General features: G+C 43.6%; 2 protein-coding genes across 5 annotated transcripts; both read left to right on the top strand.

Annotated features, from left to right (window-relative positions):
• The first annotated feature begins 4,441 nt into the window (after positions 1-4,441).
• ndufv3 (NADH:ubiquinone oxidoreductase subunit V3) lies at positions 4,442-10,992 on the top strand. Its single transcript, XM_029712292.1, has 4 exons — positions 4,442-4,537; positions 5,054-5,159; positions 6,838-8,490; positions 10,647-10,992. Exons 1-4 carry the CDS (start codon positions 4,493-4,495, stop codon positions 10,814-10,816), a joined length of 1,974 nt encoding a protein of 657 aa, XP_029568152.1. The 5' UTR covers positions 4,442-4,492; the 3' UTR covers positions 10,817-10,992.
• Positions 10,993-11,635: 643 nt separating this feature from the next.
• Positions 11,636-21,721, top strand: pknox1.1 (pbx/knotted 1 homeobox 1.1). Of its 4 annotated transcripts, none has more exons than XM_029712290.1 (11): positions 11,636-11,700; positions 13,310-13,373; positions 14,765-14,874; positions 15,084-15,255; positions 15,569-15,757; positions 16,259-16,403; positions 16,651-16,748; positions 16,912-17,040; positions 18,246-18,322; positions 18,499-18,662; positions 21,499-21,721. In XM_029712290.1, exons 2-11 carry the CDS (start codon positions 13,320-13,322, stop codon positions 21,681-21,683), a joined length of 1,323 nt encoding a protein of 440 aa, XP_029568150.1. In that variant the 5' UTR covers positions 11,636-11,700; positions 13,310-13,319; the 3' UTR covers positions 21,684-21,721. The 4 variants fall into 4 exon arrangements, with proteins under 4 accessions (XP_029568150.1, XP_029568149.1, XP_029568151.1 ...); XM_029712289.1 differs by having other exon boundaries at positions 11,670-11,700; positions 13,285-13,373; XM_029712291.1 differs by lacking the exon at positions 11,636-11,700 and having other exon boundaries at positions 11,729-13,373; positions 16,259-16,373.
• The last annotated feature ends 2,213 nt before the right edge of the window (positions 21,722-23,934 follow it).

The following is a 23,934-nucleotide window of genomic DNA, read 5'->3' as shown; positions in this document are numbered from 1 at the left end:
ACGTCGGTGTCCGTGTCTGGACTGGTTTTCCTTTTTGTAGTCTGTGATTTCCTGTAGACCCTGCCACATACGTCTTGTGTCTGAGCTGTTGAATTGCGACTCCACTTTGTCCCTATACTGACATTTCACTTGTTTGATTGCCTTACGGAGGGTATAACTACACTGTTTATAATAGGCCATATTTGTCACGTGTGCTCCCTCTCTGGCCTCTAGGTCACCAGGCTGTCCTTTATGGCGCACACCTGTCACCATCGTTATGCGCATCTGTGAATAATGACACTCACCTGGACTCCCTCACCTCCTTGATTACCTGCCCTTTATAGGTCACTCCTTTTGGTTTCTTCCCCAGTTGTCACTGTTTCTGTATCTGTGTCATGTTGGTGAGCTGTTCATGTTTCTTGTTGTGTTCATTTATTTATTATATGTATTCACTCCCTGAACTTGCTTCCCGGCTCTCAGCGCACAATGTTACAATATTCCCAGTCCTCTTTCCATGGTTAAATACAGTGGTTCGCGCTTTCAGTTTTGAATGAATGCCGCCCTCCATCCACGGTTTCTGATTAGGGTAGGTTTTAATAGTCACAGTGGGTACTACATCTCCAATGCACTTCCTTATAAACTCACTCACCAAGTCAGCGTATAGATCAATGTTGTTCTCTGAGGTTGCCTGGAACATTTCCCAGTCCGCGTGATCAAAATAATCTTGAAGCGTGTATTCCGATTGGTCAGACCAGCGTTGAATTGTTCTAGTCATGGGTACATCCTGTTTGAGTTTCTGCCTATAAGACGGTAGGAGCAAGATGGACTCGTGGTCGGATTTGCCGAAGGGAGGGCCTTGTATGCATTGCGGAAGTTAGAGTAGCAGTGATCGAGTCTTGCAATCAATATGCTGCTAGAATTTAGGTAGCCTTCTTCTCAAATTTGCTTTGTTAAAATCCCCAGCTACAATAAATGCAGCCTCAGGATATATGGTTTCCAGTTTACATAGAGTCCAGTGAAGTTCCTTGAGGGCCGTTGTGGTGTCTGCTTGAGGGGGTACATACACAACTGTGACGATAACTGACGAGAATTCTCTTGGGAGATAATATGGCCAGCATTTGATTTTAAAGAATTCTAGGTCGGGTGAGCAGAAGGACTTGAGTTCCTGTATGTTGTTATGATTACACCATGAACCGTTAATCATGAAGCATACACCCCCGCCCTTCTTCTTCCCGGAGAGGTGTTTCTCTGTCGGCTCGATGCATGAAGAAGCCCGGTGGCTGAACCGACTCCAACAACGTATCCCGAGAGAGCCATGTTTCCGTGAAACAGAGAATGTTACAATCTCTGATGTCTCTGCAACCCTTGCTCTAATTTTGTCTACCTTGTCAAGAGACTGGACATTGGCGAGTAGTATACTCGGAAGTGGTGGGCGATGTGCACGCTTACGGAGCCTGACCAGGAGGCCGCTCCATCTGCCACTTCTGCGGCGATGTTGTTTTGGGTCGGCCTCTGGGATTAGATCCACTGTACTGGGTGGTGGTCCGAACAAAGGATCCGCTTCAGGAAAGCCATATTCCTGGTCGTAATGTTGGTAAATTGACGTCACTCTTATGTCCAATAGTTATTCTCGGCTGTATGTAATAACACTTAAGATTTTCTGGGCTAACAATGTAAGACATAATACATAAAAAAGCTAAATGCTGCATAGTTTCTGGACCTCACTTTATATGTGCAGAAAGCTACATTTATATGTGTTAATCTACAAAGCCCTTTTGGGTAAACTCCCTCTTTACCTCTGTAGTCTGGTCTTCACCACCAGCAGTTACCATACCGGTCTGTTAGGTGGTTGCTACTAGTCCCCAGGACATTTACAGTATTAGGCAAGACTGTCTTCTCCTCTTGTACACCAGAGGCATGGAATAGTCTACAATCCATGCTTCATCTAGATATGTTAGTGCCACTGAATAAATAACTATTTTTGATGGGAGACTTTGCTACAGAAGAGTGTAAATGCTTTTTTTTAGGCTTGATCATGTTGCTGAATTGTATTGTTGTATGTTTTCATTCTGTAATGTATTGATTGTTGCTGCCTTCTTGGCCAGGTCTCACTTGAAAAAAAAGAGACTCTGGGTCTCAATGGGCTTTTCCTGTTTAAATAAAGGTTAAATAAAAAATGTAAGAACTGTCCCGTCCTGACCATAGTAAGTTGTTATTTTCTATGGTAGAGTAGGTCAGGGCATGACAGGGGGTGTTTGTTCCGTTTTTGTATTTCAATGTTTAGTTTCTAGTTTTGTATTTCTAGGTTAGTTTTTGTTTGGCATGACCTCCAATTAGAGGCAGCCGGTTGTCGTTGTCTCTAATTGGAGGCCATATTTAAGTTGATGTTTGTCCCACTGGTGTTTTGTGGGTGATTATTTTGTGAGTAGTGTATGCCTGCTCTGCGTCACGGCTTCCTCGTTTTTGTATTTCAAGTTTATGGTTTTTATTGCATTTAGTTTCACGACTGTATAAAAGATGTGGAACTACGATCACGCTGCGTATTGGTCCGATCCTTCCGAAAGCCCTGACAAATAACTGCACTTTCAGTGACCACTGAAGTTGAACACACTAAATTTCATATTCTACTTTCACCATATTTAGGGTCCTGGCTTTCCAGTAAAACGTTGAAGGTCATGTGCAGGCAGGTATTTTAAAGTGGAATTACCAGACACAGCAACAGACACTGGAGCTATTTTACACCTAATTTGTCTTGAAGCACCCAAGAGAATGTGTACATAAAATTGAAGACTGAGGGAAATCATTAGATGCTTTATGCAACTCCATGACATTTTCATGAAGGAGTTGCTAACTGAGGTATAGGTATTTACAGTATCGGTATTTACACTATCGGTATTTACACTATCGATATTTACACTATGTATGTGTTTAATAAAATATTGATTAAAATGACTACATGGTAAGGATATTGCTGCTGGGGATTCTCTGATCCACCTCTACGCAGACGACACCATTCTGTATACTTCTGGCCCTTCTTTGGACACTGTTAACTAACCTCCAGATGAGCTTCAATGCCATACAACTCTCCTTCTGTGGCCTCCAACTGCTCTTAAATGCAAGTAAAACTAAATGCATGCTCTTCAACCTATCGCTATCCTCACCTGCCCCCCGACTAGCATCACTACTCTCGATGGTTCTGACTTAGAATATTTGGACAATTACAAATACCTAGGTGTCTGGTTAGACTGTGAACTTTCCTTCCAGACTCACATTAAACATCTCCAATCCAAAATGTAATCTAGAATCGGCTTCCTATTTCGCAACAAAGCATCCGACACCAATGCTGCCAAACATACCCTCGTAAAACTGACTATCCTACTGATCCTTGACTTCGGCGATGTCATTTACAAAATAGCCTCCAACACTCTACTCAGCAAATTGGATGCAGTCTATCACAGTGCCATCCGTTTTGTCACCAAAGCCCCATATACTACCCACCACTGCGACCTGTATGCTCTCGTTGACTGGCCCTCGCTTCATATTCGTCGCCAAACCCACTGGCTCCAGGTCATCTATAAGTTTTTGCTAGGTAAAGGGCCTTATCTCAGCTCACTGGTCACCATAGCAGCACCCACCCATAGCATGCACTCCAACAGGTATATTTCACTGGTCACCCCCAAAGCCAATTCCTCCTTTTGCCGCCTTTCCTTCCAGTTCTCTGCTGCCAATGACTGGAACGAATTGCAAAAATCACTGAAGCTGGAGACTCATTTCTCCCTCACTAACTTAAGCATCAGCTGTCAGAGCAGCTCACAGATCATTGTGCCTGTACACAGCCCATCTGTAAATAGCCCATCCAACTACCTCATCCCGATATTGTTATTTTTTTTTTTTGCTCCTTTGCACCCCAGTATCTCTACTTGCACATTCATTTTCTGCACATCTATCACTCCAGTGTTTAATTGATAAATTGTAATTACTTCGCCACTATGGCCTATTTATTGCCTTACTCCCTAATCTTACTTCATTTGCACACACTGTATATATTTATATTTTTTGTTATATTATGTTAATGCCTGTACGCTTGTTTATTCCATGTGTAACTCTGTGTTGTTGTTGTGTCGCACTGCTTTGCTTTATCTTGGCCAGGTCGCAGTTGTAAATGAGAACTTGTTCTCAACTAGCTTACCTGGTTAAATAAAAGTGGAAGAAAAAAAAAGATATCAGAATTCTAAATTATTAACTACCTTTCTATTATGAGAATAAACATATAGAGTATATACTTTTTACTATAGAAGAAATTAAACAATTTTTAAAATCCACTGAGGTGGTAAAAGCTCTTTTTATGACCTTGTAAAATCCACTGAAGTGGTAAATGCTCTTTTTATCACCCTGTCAAAGAGGAAATAATGTCGTTCCCAGACACTTCCGCCCAAATGCGCATGCCTGGGGAGGTCACATAGCAATATAATTATTGTGTTTCCCCACGGAAAATAAAAGACGGAGCACCAAAATGGCGACCTCCTTACTTCGGCTAGGACGACTGGGGTCTCTCAAGGTACTATTCGTTGTTTATTGTCTAAACATGTTTTTCTTCAGTTGTCATTTCGATTATTTTACAAATAATATTTTCTTTAGAGGATTGGTTTGTACAGTAATCAACGTATCGTAACCGTTTCCTTTTAATATTAGCTAGCGTCCTTCTGACCGGAGGAGCAGGACCGCTAACTGTATTTACCAGCCTCTACATCTCAGAGAGACTACGCTTCATCTCTGGCGTTTTATTTAGTCACAAATTGTGCTGCTGACATTCATAATGGATAGTAAAAATACGTGCTCATTAATCAGAATTAAGCTAGATATGTAGTTTACGTAAGTAACTAGCTAACACATTGAATAACTTACGTTAAGTCAAAATTTGCTTCGCCTGGTCCCATTGTCAAGCTTGAAACGTTTGGCAGACAATTCCAGAAGGAGCTGGCAAGAGGGCATAAACAGACTGGAACACAGGGCTAAGCTAATGAATGCTGAATTTACAATATAAAACAATGGGTATGTATTTATTTCTGTTTAGGTTCTCCAGAAAGAGAGCTGGGGCCTTTTGAGGAGCTCCTCTGCCGCGGCATTCTGCACCAAGGCTGGGGAGCCAAAGAAAGATGTTAAAAAGGCAACGGCTACAAGTAAGAGTGCAGCTATTTATACTTTTTCCCCCCTCTTCATTTACGTTAATATGTTTTATTCTAGGTCCTTTTTATTCTCCCCTAGGTAACAGTAACGCCATTTCTCTCTCAGGTATAGCCCACACTTGGAGTATCTCCCTGATGTGCCAATACAACCACATCCTGGAATCTTACAGATAAACCATGACCATTTCCTAAAGCCAATTGTACTTCTCTTTTTAAACATTTGCTTGATTGCACTGGAACTGGGATTAAGGATGAATTAACTGGTTAACAAATAGTCACATTTTTTTTCCCAAACAGTAAAATGTGACCAACAGAAAATACTATAAGATATCTCTATATAATGACCAGATGCATATTTCTCCGCCCTAACAAGGGTAGTCGTCCCGATGCTGGAAGGCAGGTGACATAGAAACGCATTGGGCTTGTTTTGGGCTAGAGTTAAAACTCTCGTATTGTCTCTTCTCTGATACTATGTATGCATACAAGGACCAGACATTTTTCATTATGAGCTTAATTGGAAACATGCAACAATAGCAAGCCTAACAGTCAAAAAGCTATAGCCTAGTATTGAACATGCAGCTTCTTTAATGAAGCAGCTAATGAAAAGTAATTTTCAAACATTTGCCAAAATGCAATTTGCTGGAAAACTCCATTCTAAACCTAATGCGAGTAGTTGTGACAGAGATTAACTTCTCCGTTAGAAACTTAGAAAGAGGGGGAATCTATAACAACAACTAGGATGGGTTGCTAATATGATTAGGATTGTGCCTTTCGGCTTCTGGACAACTGAAGAAAGTGCATATGAAAACCAGATCAGGAGAGAAATGCTGGTTAATGGCATCAGGAAGTCTTTATAAAATAGTTTCTATGGATGGATTTTCTCAAGGCTACTTTTCCAAGGTAAGACATAACTCATTATTTGAAGTAAAGCTTTCAGACAATTCCTGCCTCAAGCTCACATTGCAAAGTGGTGGGTGATATGCAGATAGCATGCCTACCGTTGACTATAGCCTATGCACTCTAATGGCAAATGGGAGGTGCGCTTTAGTTACGAGTTGAGATTGATAAATAAAAATACAGCCTTTTTTTTAAAAAATCGTGTCCATCAAAGTTTTTAACACGCGATTGCATTTAGAAATGTTATTTGTTGCGTAATGATTGGGCATACAAAAGCATGTTTCACTCCAGTGAGGAGCTACTCTGGTGCTGTCTGGTAGGCTATTATGCTGTCTGGTAGGCTATTATGCTCCTCAAACTAAATCAAATGCGTGACGACTAAGGAAAATACATGCGCACCAAATTATGAAAATTAACCTATAGACCGATAAGCATTAACCGGTCAAAATGTATTTTTTAGCAGCTAACCAATATATATATATATATATTTTTTTAATAATTATTTTTATTAATTATTATTTTCATTTTTTTAAACTGTTAAATCCCTGTTAGGGATTTCAGGGATGTTATCATAAGAATCTAGAGAAGGTAAAATTACAACGGTTAAACTATAGTTCCACAGTAGCTTTGGTGTCAGGAGTTTTCTGTGTTGTGTTTGGCATAGGTGGTTTTATTTGGTGACAAGCCTCTTGGTTATGAGGAACATACTGATTAGGCTATATACTATTACATTTTGTTTGTGTAACCTGTCCATTTACCATTTCCTCATCCCTAGAGGCCTCAGAAGAGAGGGCTGCACTACAAGCCTACAACACCGCGGTCGCCTTCCCCGTTAAGCTTTCAGCCTCAGGACTTTCCCCAGCACAGGCTCTAGGTGAAATTGAATCAGTGGCTAACCCCGTCACTGCTGAAACAATAGTAGCCGCAGCTGCAGAACCAGCTACCTTTTCCACTTCTGCAAGCCATGCTGACACTATGCCTGCTGAAACTGCTGTGGCTGAAGAAACCGCATCTACTGCTGTAGATGTGGCCGCTCCAGTCATAGAGGTGGCTAAGTCTTCCCCTGCTTCTGAGAGTGTTGCAGAGATCACATCCCTTGTCACAGAGGAGGCTGCAGCACCAGAAACACCAGTTGTAGAATCCACTACACCAGTTGCCAAGGCCGCAGTAGTCGCTGACGCTGTTGCAGAGGCTGCTCCAGTTGCTGAGGCTGTTGCCAGTGAAGCCGCCCCAGTTGAAGCAGTCGCGGCAGAGTCTCCTTCAGTTGCGGAGGCTGTCGCCGAACCTGCTCCAGTCGCTGACATTGCTGCTCCCATCGTCGATTTTGCTCAACCTGTAATCGACGCCGCCACCGAAGTCACGGATGCCGCTCCCCCAGTTGCTGATTCTGTCGTTGCTGCAAGTGATGAAGCTCCCGCGCCAGAAGACATTCCAGTTTCAGCCTCTGCCGATCCACCTGTTGTTGATGCTGCAGCCTCCACTGAACCTGGAGCCCCAGCCGTTGACTCCTCATCCAGTGATTCTGACTCCTCCGACTCTGACACCGACTCTGATGATGAGATGCCCGAATTGAAATCAAAGGCAAAACCAGGAATCCTAGCAGAAAAAAAGAAAAACGCAGAAAAGGATGTAGTGGCTTTGGCCAGCGACGCTGAGGAGGTGGCAGTGCCGTCTGATGCCATCCTTGTGGCCACTGCTAAAGCTGTGCAAGAAGCTACACCTGCAGCGACTCTGGACGCCGTTCCTGAAACTGTCAAGGAAGAAGCACCAGAAGTTGTAGCCGACGCCGCACCAGAAGTTGTAGCCGACGCCGCACCAGAAGTTGTAGCCGACGCCGCACCAGAAGTTGTAGCCGACGCCGCACCAGAAGTTGTAGCCGACGCCGCACCAGAAGTTGTAGCCGACGCCGCACCAGAAGTTGTAGCCGACGCCGCACCAGAAGTCACCAAAGAAGTTCAAGCGGCCGCTCCAGAAGTTACAAGTGCTGAGCTGGTTGACCCCACCTCTGTCCTGGAAGCAGCCACTGCAAAAGCTACCCTGGAGGTTGGCCCTGAAAGTGCCCCTGCTCCAAGTTTTGAGGAACTAGTAGACTCTGCCCCTGAGATCGCTAGTGTACCCAAAGAGATTTTTGCAGAAGCTGCTCCAGAGGTTGAAGTGACGCCTCCAGAAGTCACAGCTACACTAGAAGTCACTCCAAAAGTTGTACCGGAAGCGGCAGAAGAAGCATCTGAAGCTGCCCCTGTAGAAATTGCTGCTGAAACCCCTGTTGAACCTACAGCGGAAGATGCACCGGCCGTTGCTAAAGCTGCCCCAGCTGAAGCCGCAGCAGAGGTGCTGGTAGACATCGCCCCTGTAGTGGCTGTAGTCGCAGGAGAGGAGCTGATTGCAGAGGCCCTGGCTGAGGCAGAACCGAATGAGACATCAGAGGGTATACACAACACCTTGTCTAAATCCTACTCTTTCTCTCCTCTGTGGACTTTTCCAACCACAGATGGCCATATTTATTTACAATGTCCTTCATAACACGTAGGGTTATATGTTAATACATTGTAAAGCGCATCACATACGTGCTTTGGCTTTAGCCTTAGCTTTAACTTTTTTTTTGCAGTTATTTTCTTTTGCCATTTAATTGACTGTAGCTAGCTTTATTGCCGTTCATAATGCAAAAATCTTAAGTGAAAGTATACTCCTCATTTCACACAACTTGATACTTTAGCTACTTCAGCCAAGTGCGAGATGCATGTTTGAATTGTATGCTTTTTCACCTTAGCCCTGTCTGCTTGCCTTGCAATTTAACTCTCTTGTTATACTGAGGGTTCCTAGTTGGGACTTTGGGTCTGTATTTCCATATTTTATTTTATTTACAAAAGCTTTGCCTTTTTTAATACCTGGCCTGCACTGTGCCTCGAGAGGTTCATACTGTGACTGTTTGGAGGTCACTGCGATGCATGGTATTTGACTGGCTCATGTTGGAATCTTCACACAAAACAAAAACTAATCCTGCCCTGTTTCCTCCCCTCACTCTTATGACTCACTCTTATGACACCCAGATGGAGCACTCCTGCTCTCTGTCCATATGTCTCACCTTTCTTTCTTTATCCATCTCTACTCCCAGGGTGTTTTGTTTTTATTTACTGTATTTGGTATATAATATTCTCTAATGTCCATTGACACGTGTGTATTCGGATTCTGGGTTGTATGCTAAGGTGTAGTGTACATGCTAAATGCTAAGGTGTACTGTACATGCTAAGGTGTACTGTACATGCTAAGGTGTACTGTACATGCTAAATGCTAAGGTGTACAGTAAATGCTAAGGTGTACTGTACATGCTAATGCTAAGGTGTACTGTACATGCTAATGCTAAGGTGTACTGTACATGCTAATGCTAAGGTGTACTGTACATGCTAATGCTAAGGTGTACAGTACATGCTAATGGTAACGTTACAGTGAACCAGCCTCCCACCCTTGACTCCATCTTGAAGAACCGAAGCTGGGAGTGATCACTCATTGGTCTCCTTTCACTTCCTCTCTTACTCTGGACTTGTGTGCATATGCATGCTATCAATTCATGAAAATGTCTGTATATGCACACGAGGTGGAAGGTGTCATTTTGCGTATGACCGTCACCTAACTTATTTCAGTGTGATTGGATTTGGACCTGTTAACCCTCTTTTTAAGCCTGACGTTTCAAAAAGGCGAGTTGCCCCCAAAACGGTCAGCTTACAATATTGCAGTAGTATTTGAATAATGGTCTGGGTATTGTCCAATTTTGGTATTTTGAACAACAAAACATGACAACCAGTGTATAAAACCTTATTTGATATGGTCAAGAATAATCGTACTTCAAGGATAATACATTTATTTTTACATGCTGCCCAATTGACAATGTCTCATTCATGCTTCTGCCAAAGTTAATTTTCTAATTGGCTGTTAGTGCCAATTTTGCTATCCTCATTCTCCCCTTCCTTCCCAGAAGGTTGTGCTGTAGACAATAGATGCTAAGGCCATTCACATCAGCCTGTCTCCAGGCTCTATAGTTGGGGTACATCCTTAACGCTGTAGGAAATGCCCCACCATAAATTACTTTTGTCAAATGGGTGAATACATTTACATTTTAGTCATTTAGCAGACGCTCTTATCCAGAGCGACGTACAGTAGTGAATGCATACATTTCATGCATTTTTTTTTTGTACTGGCCCCCCGTGGGAATCGAACCCACAACCCTGGCGTTGCACACACACCATGCTGGCATTGCAAACACCATGCTCTACCAACTGAGCCACGACCATGAATATTTAAATGTGTACCTTTTTTTTTAAGTACATTTTTTAAGATAAGTAAATGCTGTGTCATGTATGGGCATCACTTTTTGTGGCTAGTGATTTATACTTTTAAAACATTTTCTATTTGACGGGGTTCCGAATAGCACTCTAAAACCAAATGGAACTCGCCAATTTGCAAACCGCCTATTTCTACCTTTTGGGTTCTGGTTTTATTTAACCAAACTCCAAGTCAGTCAGGGTACCCAATACCCTTATGCCTGTGCTGTGTCTTATACCCGTCTCTGTGTTCTACCCCCTTCAGAGGCGGCAGCTGTACCTCCAGAGCCAGCCCCCGAGCCTTTCGACAACAGCACTTATAAGAACCTCCAGCACCACAACTACAACCATTACACCTTCGCAGACCTGGACCTGGAGATGGCCAAGTACCGTCTTCCCCAGCCCTCCTCCGGTAGACCCTCCCCCAGGCACTGAGACAGCCAGGAACCCAGGCCCCATGTCCCCAGACAGCATGTCCCTGATACCGCTGACCACCCCATGTCTTTTTTTGTGTGAATAATAATGATTTTTGCCTTGTACTTTATGATCCCTAAGATGTGCTTGTAATTCTGTTTATAAGAAATCTATTATATTAAACTACACAAAAGGGATCTGAGGCGTTGAGATATTTTGTATTGTTTGAGGTTTTTCTCTTGTTTTTATAATAAGGGGAAAATATCTAACATTGATTCTTTGCCGGGTTCTGCCTCGGGTCATTTGAATAGTGCTGTATATGCAAATATTTTTTATCTACGTTCTATTTTAATGACTCCTGACTTTGACTCTGTGTCTGATCGTTCAGTACACATCCTGTTGACCTAATTATCACAGCAGTATAATCACAACACTGCACATCTGAGAAAGGATCTTCTTTGTCTGTAATAATACATTACCCACTAATGTGGGAGGAGGATAAGGCTCCTTGTAAAAGTCACAATGTCAAGTTAATTACATTAATTTCATTGTTATAACAGGCTTTTAATTTTGCATTGACCTAGATTAAAGAATAGCAGTGGTTTAGATTTTGCCAGGCATTCCGCCAGCAAGATAAGGGGGGGGGGGGGGGGGGGGGTAGGCAGTCATTGTAAATAAGAATTTGTTCTTAACTGACTTGCCTAGTTAAATAAAACAAAAAGATGCCTAGATTTGGGGCGAGAACAAGGCACACCAGACGTCACATCTCCCCCCCCACCCCCTCCCCCCCGTATAAATATTCATGAGTCAAATATCCTGCGTGACCATGCGCGATGACGCAGCACGACAACTGCGGATCCCGATTGCTGCAGCCGCTTGTCAGTGTGACGAAGATTGGCACTCAGGTAAGCTGTCACTCAAAATCTTCTTTTTCCGTTCCCTATCAATCAAACAATCTGGGCCGAACAGAATAATGCCTAGGGCAAAAGCTCGGGGAGGGAGAAAGGGAAGGGAGGCCAGTGGAGTTCATATAGCAGTGAATAGATAGCCGGAGCCAAGGAAGATGAAAATTACCCGAGGAAGGGTGGTAAAAGAAGGATTCTGAAAAAGCAAGGGCGACAGCTAGAAGCAAGGCCCCAGCCAGTTTACCCCTTCCAGTCGAATCGCCACTGGCACAGGGGAGGAGGGATAGGCAGCTGTTCCTTGCTTGATTGATTGATTGTTGTGGGCAAGATTTTAGAACTAAAAATTAGAAACTAATATTTATAAATTAATTTACGAATAGTAATAATACTTTAATACAATGTCAATGGATATTGGATGAAATACGCGTTTATATACACTTTAATCCAGCAGTATTTTATGTCAGTTTACTGTGTTTTCGCGTAGCTACCTGTGAAAGCGGTAGCTAATCCGCCGCTGTAAATATGGCGCTTCTGCTAACTTCACTATTACAAACTAACGTTTAAAACAAGGACTCTTCAGCTGGTGTTGCGGCCATGAAGGGAGTTGATGTATATTACATTTAGTACACATTTGACGCTGTTATCGCGTAATTTAGTGGGCGAAAGAAAATTCGCAATTTATTAGCTAATAAGCTAACTAGCTAGATAGTTGCTTTCGTAAATAAACTAGCAAACGTTAGCTATTTTGTTAAGCGACCTTGTCTGAACAAGTAAACATGGCAATAAATATCGTTTTAAAGTTCTCTGAAACTGAATTGTCTCACTCGACAGCTTTCCTTCGTATGATTGAAAGCTAATCCAATAATTGCTTGCTATTGCTAACCGTCAAGAAGCTAGTTGGCTTTGTTGCCTCGAGAATGGCAGCGATTAAAGCAAGTCGGTTTAACGTGGTGGGTGTGTGCCATCAGTTAGGATCATTATTAATCTGCTTTAATAAGACATGTATGATTTCTCATCGATTAATAAGTCAAGACGTGCACAAAGCAGTACATTTTGAATGCAAGCGTATCAAACTTCACACATTTTGTTCCCCTTATAGCCTTTGTTTCCTAAGCCTTTTTATATGTAAATATACATACATGTTTCATTGTCGTTGGACGAAGACTTTACAGTCAAATAGGTAGCTGCATTATCGTGTATGTTATTGCTCTACAGGGAGTAGATCATCTCTGTCAGAGCAATCCAGCATTGCCATGCTCTATTCATAGACATGGACATTAATCAAGTTTAAAAGTGGAATGTAATCGTGTTTAGGCCGTTTAAAAACATTCTTATTTCTATGGTTTAGACTACAATAAGGATCAAATATTTATGGCACTTGGTCTTTCAAAGAGGGAAAAACAATTCAATAGATTTTCACTGTAGTTTAGAAATTTACCTCAACCCTTCTCCATAGTGTAGTATTAGTCAATATTGTTTACCAAATACAAATGTCAGTTTTTGTAACTTGTACTGTTTTCTAATAATGTCCATTTATCACATAGAGTAATTTATACTATAATAGCCTTTTTTAATTCTCAACAGTGTGTGGACCTATGTGTCTTTCTAGGTCCGCCAACATGATGGCTGCCCAGTCGGATTCCATAGACAAGTACATGGAGGGAGAGCAGCAGGTGGGTCAGAAGGACAAATTTAGTCTGAGGCTCAGCTTTGCGGCCTACTTAAACCACGAGCATGGGTGTAAGGGAAGATTTGATGTTCTTGAGTTGCTTATTTGAAGTTTGGAAATATTTTGTATCCATCAATGTAAAAAAAAAAAAGTAGAACTACTGTCATTTTTACCTGCAGAATGTTTTGGGGTGTGTTGTAATTCCTTAAATGAGTTATTTCTATGTATTTAAAATGTATTGCCAAAACGACGTATGAGCAGCTTCAACCCAAAGCCATAAGGCTCCTGAACAATTAATCAAATGGCCACCTGGACTATTTGCATTGACCCCTCCCCCTTTGTTTGTACACTGCTGCTACTCTCTGTTTATCATCTATGCATAGTCACTTTACCTCTACCTACAGTACATGTACAAATGACCTCTAACCTGTACCCCCGCACACTGACTCTGTACCGGCACCCACTGTATATAGCCTCGTTATTGTTACTTTATTTTAAAAATTCTTTTACATTAGTTTATTTATAAAATATTTTAACTATAAGGTTGTATTGTTATAAGGATAAGGTTGTACCTACCATTTCACAGTAAAGTCTACACCTGTTGTATTCGGCGCATGTTTATTTATTTTTACCTTTATTTAACTAGGCAAGTCAGTTAAGAACAAATTCTTATTTTCAATGACGGCCTAGGAACAGTGGGTTAACTGCCTTGTTCAGGGGCAGAACGACAGATTTGTACCTTGTCAGCTCGGGGATTTGAACTTGCAACCTTTTGATTGCTAGTCCAACGCTCTAACCAGTAGGCTACCCTGCCGTGACCAATAAGATTTTATTTTGATTTAAGAAAATGGTGAGGACATATCAATGTGACTAACTTGAGGTTTTCCTGCTCTAGCAAACTATTTTTTAGCACATTTGCTCTCAATTAAAGCCATTGTTGGTTCAATCACATGGCTGGAGATGGGATTTATGTTCTTGGAAGTGAGCCTGGCTAGCTGCTGGTAGGCAGTGTGAAAATATGTGAAAGTATGAGAGGAGGAGCACGTTGGCTTCCAATCAGTGAATGTGTTTGAATTCATTCGCTAAAGACGAGCTTTGTGTAGCTATCGGTAATAAACATGATATGCCACGACTCATCTTTCTATTCTACTCCTGTCCAAAGAGAGACTGACAACCTCTGTATCATTCACCCATTTGAGAATAATTTAGCTAGGCTATTTCCTTCCATTGTGTACTGAGAAAACAGTCCTCCAACCTATTACCAATGCCAACAAAACCAATCTTCTCATGGCTTGTTTAGTAGTCGTTGAGGCAGGGTTCTGAGCGTTACCTTACCACTACTATTGCTCCTCACTCTGCTTTCATCTGATCTCCCTCACTCCCGTTTCTCTCCAGATGCAGGGGGTGGAGCAGGCGGACGGTGAGGAGGGTTTGGATGCAGCCTCCAGTCCAGCCCCCACTGAGCCCCAGACCCCCATGGATGTAGATAAGGCTTCCATATACCGGTACACCCCCTGACTCTGTTGGCCCCCTGACAAAGCTTTGGTCAACCCCCACCTCAATTACTTTCAAAAAGGAAATGCTGCTGCTGTCAGTCGTAGATGTTGTCGGGGCTTATGTGCCCTACTAATGAAATTATGGAGTAAACACTACCACGTGTAACAAAGTAAATTATGGCAATTTAGTGATGTCTCTTTGTGTGTCTGTGTTGCAGGCATCCCTTGTTCCCTCTCCTGGCTCTGCTCTTTGAGAAATGTGAGCAGTCTACACAGGGCTCAGACTGTGTCACGTCAGCCAGCTTCGACGTGGACATTGAGAACTTTGTCCGCAGCCAGGAGAAAGAGGGCAAAGCCTTCTTCAGTGAGGACCCTGATCTCGACAATCTGGTGACCTCCCTCATTTGCTGTTAATATTCGTTGAATTATTTTCCATCACAATGACCTCTAGTGACACTATTCATACATTTATGCAAATGACACATGGAAAGTGAGCTACTGTTTCATTGGCGCTGTTTGACTCTTAATAGTTTGATGAAGCCAGTTGTCCATACATAAACATTACAACAGCCTTATACTAAAGTATCTACCAGTGGAATAAATTGTGTATTTACTATAACAGACTACTATGCACATGCCATTTTCAATGCAAACGTCCTGGCCTCTCATAACTCCTCTCCCTGACCTGACCTTTGACCCCTAGATGGTGAAGGCTATCCAGGTGCTGCGGATCCACCTGCTGGAGCTGGAGAAGGTCAGCGACCTGTGTAAGGACTTTTGCAGCCGCTACATCTCCTGCCTCAAGACCAAGATGAACAGCGAGACGCTGCTGAGTGGAGAACCTGGAAGCCCCTACTCATCTGGACAGGGTTTCTCCCCCACCAAGATCCAGGTACACACACCCTGCCGTACAGATATATTTTGCTGCCGATAAAACACACCCATTATATACTGCTATACACACACCCTTGTATACTGCTATACACACACCATTATATACTGCTATACACACACCCTTATATACTGCTATACACACACCCTTATATACTGCTATACACACACCATTATATACTGCTATACACACACCCTTGTGTGCTGCTATACGCACACCCTTGTGTGCTGCTATACGCACACCCTTGTGTACTGCTATACGCACACCCTTGTATGCTGCAGTACGCACACCCTTGTATGCTGCTGTACGCAAACCCTTGTGTACTGCTATACACACACCCTTGTGTACTGCTGTACACACACTGAATCCGTAAAACATAGATCACACCTTGCCTATTATATACACACATGATGCTATATACACAGACTATTGACCCATGAAGACTCCGTTTAACCTGTGTGTGTGTGTGTGTGTGTGCGTGTGTGTGTGTGTGTCGTGCAGACGTCCAGCTCTTTCACAGGAACCCTCAGTCCCCAGGGGATTGTGGTGCCAGCATCGGCCCTGCAGCAAGGCAACGTAACCGTGACAACAGTCAACCCCACACAGGTTATAGCAGGTATGTCACCCTGGCATACAACAACCACAGGTAGAGCCTCAGACACCAAACCCCTCACCTCCCTCACCTCAATAGGAATCATATGGGGCGGTTTCCCGATCACAGATTAAGTTTAGTACTGGATTATATTTCAATGGAGAGTCCAGGACGAGCGAGGCTTAATCTGTGTGGTGGAAACCGGCCCTTAGCGTACAGCTGTCTGTTTCTGTAACAGCAGTTTATGAAAATAAATAAGGACTACTCTGAAAGCATTGTTGGATCCTTGTGTTTCCTCCAGGTGGCACAGTCTACCAACCAGTCACAGTAGTCAACTCACAGGGCCAGGTGGTGTCACAGTCCATCTCGCCCCAGACCATACGCATCCAGAACACACAGGTAAGACACAAACACATCTGGAGGCTGACATTTACTGCCCGCTGAACAGCCCCCCCACCACGCTGAACAGCACCCCCCCACCACGCTGCCCCGCTGAACAGCCCCCCCCACCACGCTGCGTAAATGTGAAAGAATATAGAAACCTAACTGTAACTCTCTTCAGCTCCAGCTACAGCTCAACCAGGACCTGAGTTTCTTCAACCACGACGACAGCTCACCCAAGAACAAGCGTGGCGTCCTTCCCAAACAAGCCACCAACGTCATGCGCTCTTGGCTCTTCCAGCACATCGGGGTGAGTAGAACACAGGCACACTCTATAGGTTTACAACCTGGAATGATTCTGGGATTTGATTGGCTTGCAGTGCAAGATAAAAACACTAACTACTTAAAGGAAAGGTTCACCCATTTTGAATGTTAAATTGTTTTTGTAGAACATCACTCAGAGATTTATCTATTCCCTGGGTCATTTCATGTTTTCATTTGTAGCTTGAGTTGTTGGCGTTTTTAAGCGGGCAGAAACCCAGCCAGTATGACGTAGTATTGTGATAAAGTCTCTTTCACTACACTGGAATACGACTTTTAGATGGTGAAAACGTCTATCATACATGTCAGATTTCAATACTGGCCGATGTTATAACTCGGGAGGGTGTCTTCTCTCGTATGAGCCTATGATCGTATTTTTGCAATACTCCTACCTCGAGAAATGTGTAATTTAAGCACATTTCTCCTTTGTCTGCCTCTTCAGTCCAGGGTGCATTGCATGGTGCAGTTGCCAGAGATATTATAGAAAAGAGAGAGTAATCCAATGAATGAAGGAACGAATAACGCCCCACCCAGCAGATTGTCGACCAATTGCATTCACGTTGTCATGCTGCGTCACGCGGTTGCCAAGCTAATCGTCACACAATTCCTTCTCAGTCAGTGTATGTCGAAAAACGTGCCTATTTTCCTCGAAAGTACGTAATGTTACGATTCCAAAGCTACACGATACTACAGATAGCGAGTTAATTATCTCGGAAAAGATTTGTTATGTTGTACTTCTTGTTGATGAAATTCGTGCTAATATTGGGGTTTAGAGCCAGCGTCCAATAGACTCCCATTCCCTCTTTGAAGGAGATTGCTCCTTGTCCCAGAATGGTCCAGAGTGCACACGCATTCCATTGACGTAGCATGGGCAACGTTTCCCATCTCCTCAAAAGTATTTCTGCCTTTGAAAATGTCAGACTCCACTCTGTGAGCAACGTTATATGCTGATATGTTCTTTGGTATTATTGTGTGTAGCTAGCTAGCTAGCTGGCCAGCCCATAGAGAGAGCATTTCATTGTGGATTTCCACAAATATTTTTCCCTGTTGCTACCAACCTTATTATGACGGCAAAATGGAACATTTGTTCACAAAAAATATTGTTCTTAATATTGTTATTTAACACTGTAAATTCTAGGAATTAGTGGTGTTGGGTGGATTTAGCAGAGCATGACTTTTGTTTTATTTCTATAGCACCCCTACCCCACGGAGGATGAGAAGAAGCAGATCGCTACCCAAACTAACCTGAGCCTCCTCCAAGTCAACAACTGGTGAGTTACATGAACCCATGCCACACTACCATGAACTATCACCTAAGACTATAAAATACCATAAAGAACAACCTCTCCTAGCTTGAACAATCCAATAATGTGTCAAGTTTAGTGATTGGTCAAACCCCTTGTTTCCCCTCTCGTGATTGGTCCAACCTTTCCTCCTTCTCTCTCAGGTTCATAAACGCGCGGAGGCGGATCCTGCAGCCCATGCTGGACGCCAGCTCTTCGGAGACACCCAAAACCAAGAAGAAACCTCCTCCGAACAGGCCGCTACAGCGCTTCTGGCCTGACTCCATCGCCACGGGGATGACCCAACAACAGGTCCAGATGCCAGATGGTACTATTTGACAATTTTTATTTCACCTTTATTTAACCAGGTAGGCTAGTTGAGAACAAGTCCTTTATTTAACCAGGTAGGCTAGTTGAGAACAAGTCCTTTATTTAACCAGGTAGGCTAGTTGAGAATAAGTTCTCATTTGCAACTGCAACCTGGCCAAGATAAAGCAAAGCAGTTCGACACATACAACAACACAGAGTTACACATGGAATAAACAAACATACAATCAATAATACAGTAGAAAAAGTCTATATACAGCATGTGCAAATGAGGTAGGATAAGGGAGATAAGGCAATAAATAGGCCATGGTGGCGAAGTAATTACAATATAGAAATTAAACACTGGAATGGTAGAATGTGCAGAAGATGAATGTGCAAGTAGAGATACTGGGGTGCAAAGGAGCAAGATAAATAAATAAATACAGTATGGGGATGAGGTACTTGGATGGGCTATTTACAGATGGGCTATGTACAGGTGCAGTGATCTGTGAGCTGCTCTGACAGCTGGTGCTTAAAGCTAGTGAGGGAGATAAGAGTCTCCAGCTTCAGTAATTTTTGCAGTTTGTTCCAGTCATTGGCAGCAGAGAACTGGAAGGAAAGGCGGCCAAAGGAAGAATTGGCTTTGGGGGTGACCAGTGAGATATACCTGCTGGAGCGCGTGCTACGGGTGGGTGCTGCTATGGTGACCAGTGAGCTGAGATAAGGTGGGACTTTACCTAGCAGGGTCTTGTAGATGACCTGGAGCCAGTGGGTTTGGCGACGAGTATGAAGCGAGGACCAGCCAACAAGAGTGTACAGGTCGCAGTGGTGGGTAGTATATGGGGCTTTGGTGACAAAACGGATGGCACTGTGATAGACTACATCCAATTTGTTGAGTAGAGTGTTGGAGGCTCTTTTGTAAATGACATCGCCGATGTCGAGGATCGGTAGGATAGTCAGTTCTATGAGGGTATGTTTGGCAGCGTGAGTGAAGGAGGCTTTGTTGCGAAATAGGAAGCCGATTCTAGATTTAATTTTGGATTGGAGATGCTTAATGTGAGTCAGGAAGGAAAGTTCACAGTCTAACCAGACATCTAGGTATTTGTAGTTGTCCACATATTCTAAGTTAGAACCATCCAGAGTAGTGATGCTGGACGGGCGGGCAGGTGCAGGCAGCGATCGGTTGAAGAGCATGCATTTAGTTTTACTTGCATTTAAGAGCAGTTGGAGGCCACGGAAGGAGAGTTGTATGGCATTGAAGCTCATCTGGAGGTTAGTTAACAGTGTCCAAAGAAGGTCCAGAGGTATACAGAATGGTGTCGTCTGCGTAGAGGTGGATCAGAGAATCACCAGCAGCAAGAGCGACATCATTGATGTATACAGAGAAAAGAGTCAGCCCGAAATTGAACCCTGTGGCACACCCATAGACTGTCAGAGGTCCGGACAACAGGCCCTCCGATTTGACTCACTGAACTCTATCAGAGAAGTAGTTGGTGAACCAGGCGAGGCAATCATTTGAATGTTTGAATGTTGTGATTGACAAGTCGAAAGCCTTAGCCAGGTCGATGAATACGGCTGCACACTAATGTCTCTTATCGATGGCGGTTATCATATCGTTTAGGACCTTGAGCGTGGCTGAGGTGCACCCATGACCAGTTCTGAAACCAGATTGCATAGCGGAGAAGGTACGGTGGGATTCGAAATGGTCGGTAATCTGTTTGTTAACTTGGCTTTCGAAGATCTTAGAAAGGCAGTGTAGGATAGATATAGGTCTGTAGCAGTTTGGGTCTAGAGTGTCTCCCCGTTTGAAGAGGGAGATGACCGTGGAAGCTTTCCAATCTATGGGAATCTCAGACGATATGAAAGAGAGGTTGAACAGGCTAGTAATAGGGGTTGCAACAATTTCAGCAGATATTTTTAGAAAAAGAGGGTCAAGATTGTCTAACCCGGCTGATTTGTAGGGGTCCAGATTTTGCAGCACTTTCAAAATATCAGCTATCTGGATTTGGGTGAAGGAGAAATGGGGGAGGCTTGGGCGAGTTGGTGTGGGGGGTGGAGGGCTGTTGATCGGGGTAGGGGTAGCCAGGTGGAAAGCATGGCCAGCCGTAGAAAAATGCTTATTGAAATTCTCAATTATAGTGGATTTATCGGTGGTGACAGTGTTTCCTAGCTTCAGTGCAGTGGGTAGCTGGGAGGAGGTGCTGTTATTCTCCATGGACTTTAGTGTCCCAGAACTTTTTGGATTTTGTGCTTCAGGATGCAAATTTCTGCTTGAAAAGGCTAGCCTTAGCTTTCCTAACTGCCTGTGTATATTTGTTCCTAACTTCCCTGAAAAGTTGCATATCGCGGGGGCTGTTTGATGCTAATGCAGAACGCCACAGGAAGTTTTTGTGCTGGTCAAGGGCAGTCAGGTCTGGAGAGAACCAAGGGCTATATCTGTTCCTGGTTCTACATTTTTTTGAATGGTGCATGCTTACTTAAGATGGTGAAGAAAGCACTTTTAAAGAATAACCAGGCATCCTCTACTGACGGGATGAGGTCAATATCCTTCCAAGATGGCCAGGTCGAGTAAGTACTGACTTGCTACACTGCTCATTGGATAAGCACTGCTATGTGTCAAGAGTTGCTGGAGCTGTTGGCTATACTTGTTTTTAAGGTAACTAGGCGCAAGCGCTTACTGTAATGGAAATGATAGCCACAAGGAGAATTCAGTCACAAGGCAAATTCAAGGCTCCCTTGTTAAAGCGACTTATTTCACAATGGGACTCACTTTGTGTGGAAATAAGACACTAGAGAAAAACATGAGAGCTATGTGTGATGTCACTGACGTGTCCTCTCCTGGGTCGTCTGTTCACCAGGAACCACGGTGATGATGAGCGTGGAGGGTCTCCGGAGCCTGACATCAGACGGCGCCACGCTGGCCGTGCAGCAGGTGATGATGGGCGGGCACAGCGAGGACGAATCAGGAGACAGCGGGGACGAGGACGACGATGATGATGACATGGCTGGGCTGGGCCTGGACAACAGCGACTCGCTGCAGTAGGACACAGACGTACTGTACACGCACACTTAAAAACAAACTTTGTGTGCTTTGTTTTAATATGTATGTGTTTATATATGTGTGTGTGTGTGTATGTATGTATGTGTGTGTATATGTGTGTATATATATATATATATATATATATATATATATATATATATATATATATATATATATATATATATACTGCTAAAAAAAATAAAGGGAACACTTAAACAACACATCCTAGATCTGAATGAAAGAAATAATCTTATTAAATACTTTTTTCTTTACATAATTGAATGTGCTGACAACAAAATCACACTAAAATAATCAATGGAAATCCAATTTATCAACCCATGGAGGTCTGGATTTGGAGTCACACTCAAAATTAAAGTGGAAAACCACACTACAGGCTGATCCAACTTTGATGTAATGTCCTTAAAACAAGTCAAAATGAGGCTCAGTAGTGTGTGTGGCCTCCACGTGCCTGTATGACCTCCCTACAACGCCTGGGCATGCTCCTGATGAGGTGGCGGATGGTGTCCTGAGGGATCTCCTCCCAGACCTGGACTAGAGCATCTGCCAGCTCCTGGACAGTCAGTGGTGCAACGTGGCGTTGGTGGATGGAGAGAGACATGATGCCCCAGATGTGCTCAATTGGATTCAGGTCTGGGGAACGGGCGGGCCAGTCCATAGCATCAATGCCTTCCTCTTGCAGGAACTGCTGACACACTCCAGCCACATGAGGTCTAGCATTGTCTTGCATTAGGAGGAACCCAGGGCCAACCGCACCAGCATATGGTCTCACAAGGGGTCTGAGGATCTCATCTCGGTACCTAATGGCAGTCAGGCTACCTCTAGCAAGCACATGGAGGGCTGTGCGGCCCCCAAAGAAATGCCACCCCACACCATGACTGACACACCGCCAAACCAGTCATGCTGGAGGATGTTGCAGGCAGCAGAACGTTCTCCACGGCGTCTCCAGACTCTGTCACGTCTGTCACGTGCTCAGTGTGAACCTGCTTTCATCTGTGAAGAGCACAGGGTGCCCAGTGGCGAATTTGCCAATCTTGTTCTCTGGCAAATGCCAAACGTCCTGCACGGTGTTGGGCTGTAAGCACAACCCCCACCTGTGGACGTCGGGCCCTCATACCACCCTCATGGAGTCTGTTCCTGACCGTTTGAGCAGACACATGCACATTTGTGTCCTGCTGGAGGTCATTTTGCAGGGCTCTGGCAGTGCTTCTCCTGCTCCTCCTTGCACAAAGGCGGAGGTAGCTGTCCTGCTGCTGGGTTGTTGCCCTCCTACGGCCTCCTCCACGTCTCCTGATGTACTGGCCTGTCTCCTGGTAGCGCTTCCATGCTCTGGACACTACGCTGACAGACACAGCAAACCTTCTTTCCACAGCTCGCATTGATGTGCCATCCTGGATGAGCTGCACTACCTGAGCCACTTGTGTGGGTTGTAGACTCCGTCTCATGCTACCACTAGAGTGAAAGCACCGCCAGCATTCAAAAGTGACCAAAACATCAGCCAGGAAGCATAGGAACTGAGAAGTGGTCTGTGGTCCCCCCCTGCAGAACCACTCCTTTATTGGGGGTGTCTTGCTAATTGCCTATAATTTACACCTGTTGTCTATTCCATTTGCACAACAGCATGTGACATTTATTGTCAATCGGTGTTGCTTCCTAAGTGGACAGTTTGATTTCACAGAAGTGTGATTGACTTGGAGTTACATTGTGTTGTTTAAGTGTTCCCTTTATTTTTTTGAGCAGTGTATATATATATGTATGTATGTATGTATGTATGTATGTATGTATGTATGTATGTATGTATGTATGTATGTATGTATGTATGTATGTGTATATATATATATATATATATATATATATATATATATATATATATATCTCACATACACATATGTGGTGGTTAAGACCTTCCACAACTGACACATTATGTAGGCGGGCTGATAATGAATAAGGCGGGCTGATAATGAATAAGGCGGGCTGATAATGAATAAGGCGGGCTGATAATGAATAAGGCGGGCTGATAATGAATAAGGCGGGCTGATAATGAATAAGGCGGGCTGATAATGAATAAGGCGGGCTGATAATGAATAAGGCGGGCTGATAATGAATAAGGCGGGCTGATAATGAATAAGGCGGGCTGATAAAGAATTGCAACACACACTAGAACCAAATCAGAGCCATTTTTGATGCTCTGCTAAAAATAGGATGGCTCAGATTATGTACGTACTGTAGATAGACT

Source organism: Salmo trutta, chromosome 24 (assembly GCF_901001165.1).
Source record: "Salmo trutta chromosome 24, fSalTru1.1, whole genome shotgun sequence".
NCBI classification, from domain to species: domain Eukaryota; kingdom Metazoa; phylum Chordata; class Actinopteri; order Salmoniformes; family Salmonidae; genus Salmo; species Salmo trutta.
Note: the sequence above shows the minus strand (reverse complement) of the source record. Positions and strands in the feature narration are given on the sequence as shown.